Source organism: Gadus chalcogrammus, chromosome 1, assembly GCF_026213295.1.
Source record: "Gadus chalcogrammus isolate NIFS_2021 chromosome 1, NIFS_Gcha_1.0, whole genome shotgun sequence".
Lineage (NCBI taxonomy): Eukaryota > Metazoa > Chordata > Actinopteri > Gadiformes > Gadidae > Gadus > Gadus chalcogrammus.
In genome coordinates this window covers 22,196,138-22,201,300 of record NC_079412.1, presented here as the reverse complement: position 1 = coordinate 22,201,300, position 5,163 = coordinate 22,196,138, and the positions used below count along the sequence as shown (strand labels likewise).

The window sequence follows — 5,163 nt, the reverse complement described above, 5'->3', positions numbered from 1 at the left end:
ACCTTTATAAATGGGTATGTCAGTATTAGTAGCCTATGTCACTTTGTGTCCTATTCATAAAATACAGATTTGGTGAGAGACTCTTAACGTGAGGGAGAATTCAACATTAGGAGTTAGAGATATATGTGCATACCGATATAGTGTTTAGAAGGCTGCATTTGGCCCTGTCGTAACACAGAGGGTCTGTACTGGTTCCTCCGGCTCAGGTCCGGTAACACCTCCTCCATTCGGCCTTCCGGTTGATTACACTGGGAAGAGAAGAAAAACATGAACGAAAAAGTGGACAATTAAGATGAAAATTATGTTTTCACGTGCATTACACACAATATATGACAGACTCTCACGACTTTGTAAGTCACCTATTGCAATATTTGCATATGCCCTCACTGTTTGGAGAAAATACAGCATGTCATTTAAACATTTAAACAATTTTTGTGTCATTTTCTTTTGGGGGGGGGGGGGGGGATCCCAAACATTTTTAACCACATATAACCCTAACGTTCGCACCTGACCTCCGGAGGCGGACGGGGAGAGCGATCCTTCCAGTCCAGAAGGAGGAGGGGGAGAAGAGAGCAACAGGCTGGTCCTCCGAGCTCCTGGTTCTCGGCGGGTTTCGCTCTCCGACTTCCTCCCACAGGCAAAGGTCTCGCTTGAGGTCCCTGGCATCCCAGAGTCCTGCTGGTTTCTTAACGGTGGTGCCACAGCAGAAGACATACGGTGAGGCCGGGTGGCATGTCCACGGGGTGGGGGGGGAGTGATCCACACTAAACACCCACCCCAGCTAGCGTCTCGAACCAAGATGGCCACCAGGTGTATAAGGCCATATAGCTAAACGTGTGTAGGGCAGGCCTCTACGGTTACATCGTGAACTTAAAAAGGCATGAAAAAACGTAAGGCTTTGGTTTCCTATCAGAAAGTCGAAATAGCGCCTTGGAGTTCAACGCAGAATTTGAATATGTCAAAGAAAAATTGTGGTCGCGCACAGCTGCAAACTGCATAGAAAGTGTGGCAGATACGCAGGTGTCATCGCAGCGTTACCGCAAGAAGAAAAGGGGCTCTGGGCCACGACTTTTAGCTTGTTTAGTGTGTTGTTTGTGTTTTGAGGTGTTGCTACTAGTGGGGGTTTGTGTTTGTTGAAGATGCGAGACAGGATGAATCAAAGTACAAAAGTAAATGTGCACATTTGTAAACAGCGTTTTGAGCTTATCTTGTTTGTAATCGTTGTGTTATCTTTTGTCGTTCGTCTTTATTTTCTTTGTATCTTGTAACAGAGCTAACAATTGAAGTGGAAGCCCCAACAAAAAGTCATGAATAAATAATTAAATAGCCTACATAAATGAAATATAACGGGAAGGAATAAATATTTGAGGGAAGGAACTTTGTGAGGGATCTCAAAAACGACATTAAAACAGAAAGGTGAAAGCATTCAACCATGTTGGTCTTTCACAGGCATAGGCTACATCTCAATGTCACACCTATAACAACACATCCTGCATGTCCCACACGCTTCCCAGAAGCACGAGAGGTGCGCTGCAAGGTGGCGTCTTATCTCAAGGTTACCTTATGAATTACTTTCTTTCATTAACATCACGGGCCAGGGAGCTGTATAATAAATAATAAGCAATTAAATAGCAACATGAACTGTGGAGAGGGCGATAGAGGGAGAGAGAGAGAGAGAGAGAGAGAGAGAGAGAGAGAGAGAGAGAGAGAGAGAGAGAGAGAGAGAGAGAGAGAGAGAGAGAGAGAGAGAGAGAGAGATGTAGCTTCTCTTTACATTCATTTAATTTTACTATAATATAACTATTAGTTCTATATGTACATATGTATGTTATATTGTTATAGGTTGTTATATGTACATATTGTTCTGACGTTCTCTTTTGTTATTATACATAATATTTTGAGTGTGTGTGTGTGTGTGTGTGTGTGTGTGTGTGTGTGTGTGTGTGTGTGTGTGTGTGTGTGTGTGTGTGTGTGTGTAACCACATGCTGTTAGGTAATTTAATAATAAGGTTTGCTATTGTTTAGTGTTTTAGAAACAATTCAAATCCATGGATTAAGATTATGGTTTTGCCATTCAGATAAAACAGGCCTAAATTAGGCCTACTAGATAGAAAACTGTAAATTTATATTAATAGTCTGCTTTCGAGTTGTGGGTGTCTAGGTTTCCTTTAGTTCTGAATCATTACAACGCTTGCGTGCATAAAACTTTGAAATGCATGTGTTGGGGACCTGATGTCAAAACAACAGAAAGCTTGATATCACTCTAAATCGGAAATGCAATCTTTGGTGGAATGATTTGCAATTCTGATAAGAACTACAACCTATACTTTACCCTGCATAGAAACTAAATGTAATTATAGTATGATAAATGAGTAGGCTTCACTAAAATGCATGCAATTGCATGGAAAATCTTTAATATTCATCTCACTTTACCATTATTAACACAAGACATATAACACAAGATATATTTAGTACTTAGACCTCTAGTTTACCTACAGCCTACACATGAGACAATACTGACCCTTCACTTCAAAAGTGAGGACAATGAGAACGGATTTTGGGCATAGTTTGCATGTTTAATTCATTAAACTAAGTTTAATTTACGTTCTTAAAGGTTATATTACATAAGAAATTCTAAGAACCATTTTAGAACATTATATTGCTCTAAAGACCCAAGAGATTCCGGGCCAGGAGAAGTACAAAGTAATTGTCTGGATAAACATCAAAAATACATTTTGTTGGAATATAAAATCATATGAGATGGACTCAAGATATTTAAATAATGTAACCTTTTAGTTTAAAGTTTTCATACAGTTTTATATAAACATCTGGGTGTTTAATATCTCACACATTGAAAATCTGTGTAATATCCAATAAATTTATGATGCTGGAATGGTAGATTGTGTTGTATTTGAAAGGCATCATAGAGTTATACAAAATCGTATACTATTTTGAATACATTTTAAGCGTTGTAAAATCGAGTTGTAAACCATCACCATTCAGAAGGACAAAAGCCAATGAACATAATGTAGACCAAAACAAACCTCTGTGGTCTGTATGGCTTATTGGCTGATTTAAAATCACATGACATCTATTGACCAACTGTTGTTGGGTGCTAAATGCTTTATTAGATTATAATCTTACCTGCTATCTTTTCACCCTGTTTCTCTTACTTGGTTTTGGTCTTCCGGTTCTTAGGTAGCTGAGATGAGATCAGTCAAAATTAAGAAAGGAAAAGAACAAGTGCACAGGCCCAAAGTGTTTGAGAGGGGGAGTTATTCCACAGGAAATGTATGTTGGTGTGACAAATTAACCACAAGGAACAGATAAATGACTGAAGAATAATATGTGCTTTACAACTCCTTTCAGGTTGTTGTCATGCGTCAACCATTCCGTTTAGTTGCAAAGAGAAAGTGCTTATTACGCTTTTATCTTCATCAGAAAATACTGGTTTTCAAATGAAAACAGTATTGAAATGACACAAAGGAGGCTGTTGGACTTGTACTGCATGCCGTTTGTAAGCCCTAGTGTTTTTGTGGTTGGGGTTTGTTGAGATGAGTCTGAAATTGACCTATGGCTCATTTTGAAAAGGTTTGTGTTTGTTTCAATTCTACAAAGAAATCATTTAATCACTTTATGGCACATGCAACTAGGCCCAATAACTGAGGCTAAAATATTAACGGTACAGAACAGAACAGCCAAACTATTAACTAATGCTATTTTTTTTAATCTTTACAGCAATTATGTTTAATCTGCTGAATAATACCAAAAACGGTTTCAGTGGATAAGCCAGTTTATTAAAACTAGGGAATGTGATGATTTTCTGTATGTGTGCCAGGAAAGAGATTAGGATGTTCAACTACCAACCTGCTCTGCTGAGATGTCTGCTAGATGAATGTTAATATTTTGAGCCACAACAAAACTGCTTTCTGGTGGGAATATTAACAGACGGGTGCTCTCGACCAGATCGGACCAAATAAATCAAATTAATATTTAGGCTACATATATATACAGTAGGCCTACATGTATCACAGTGAAAAACAGATTGGTCAGTGAGTCACTTTTCCCAAGAATCATATCTTCAGAAGAGATTTTCCAGTTCAAACCACAATGTATTCTTTTTTTTATTGGGGCTGTTGTAATCAATGGATTTGCAGATATATTTTTTTTGATCAAACACATATCACATTGGAATAAAAACACAAAAGACACCCAAGATTACAAGATCATACCCTTATCAAGCGTCATGCCACAGCTGGGGGATAAACGTGAACTTAATTACACACACACATACACAAACAATTACGAATATTCCCTCTCTTTCACTCTCACTCTCACTAACACACACACACACACACACACACACACACACAGTCTATTTTCTCTCTCTATTTCTCTTTCTCTCACAAACAAAACACGCGCACACACATTCTCTCACACTCTCTATCTCACACTTTCTCACACACAAACACAATTAAAGATGAACAAAATTACTACTTTCTATGCTTTATTAAAAAAAACAGATGTAGTTGCATTACGTCCATTTCCTCCAATAACAACCACACAGCAACATTCCAATCTCCGTTTAGTTGCGTGGACCTACAGTACTCCAAATCAGCCTAATGGCCCATTAGGATACATTGGAGGTGCCCGAGTGGTAGTACTGGTATATAACCGGAGTCGTCCCATTCTCCTCTCAATCGCCAACCCCAGCTACGCAGCATGCGTCCCCGAAAGAACCCGAATCTCCTCCGATCCGGGGGATGATTTACAACAGATGCTGTGAGCAGGAGGAGAGACGAAAGAGACCCGGGTTGCACTTGCTAGCCAATGGGCCCTCATTGAACGGCCAGGATTGTCTCATTTCGGGCGTACTATCGACACTGCACGGTGGACTGTTGCGGTGGTTCGAGGCGCCTCACATTGGAATCCGTGGGATAAGTGGATGTGTTTTCTGTGTCCGAGCGTTTGACAAGCAGCCAGCTGTAGACTGGCCTGTATGGCGGTAGCAGAATGTGGACCGTCACGCATTTGACACTACAGGATTGTCATCAAGTAAGTGGCTGATGATGGCCCTGTAGCCCATTGCACCGAAACACCTCGCTCCTACTTGAGTCTCTCCGTGACTCTGACCTAAAGGCGTGTTTTCTTCTTTCTTTTCAT

The 5,163-nt window shown here is 40.0% G+C and overlaps 1 protein-coding gene across 2 annotated transcripts in view; it reads right to left on the bottom strand.

Moving 5' to 3' along the window:
- foxp3b (forkhead box P3b) overlaps positions 1 to 3,223 on the bottom strand; it is a 9,262-nt gene extending 6,039 nt beyond the window's left edge. For both annotated transcript variants that reach the window (XM_056596141.1, XM_056596148.1), the window contains exons 1-3: positions 3,145 to 3,223; positions 508 to 685; positions 134 to 248 (exon numbers count right to left, since the gene is read on the bottom strand). In XM_056596141.1, the coding sequence (XP_056452116.1) occupies positions 134 to 248; positions 508 to 666 (274 nt within the window). In that variant the 5' untranslated portion in view covers positions 667 to 685; positions 3,145 to 3,223. The remainder of the gene's footprint in view (positions 1 to 133; positions 249 to 507; positions 686 to 3,144) is intronic.
- Positions 3,224 to 5,163: the final 1,940 nt, after the last annotated feature.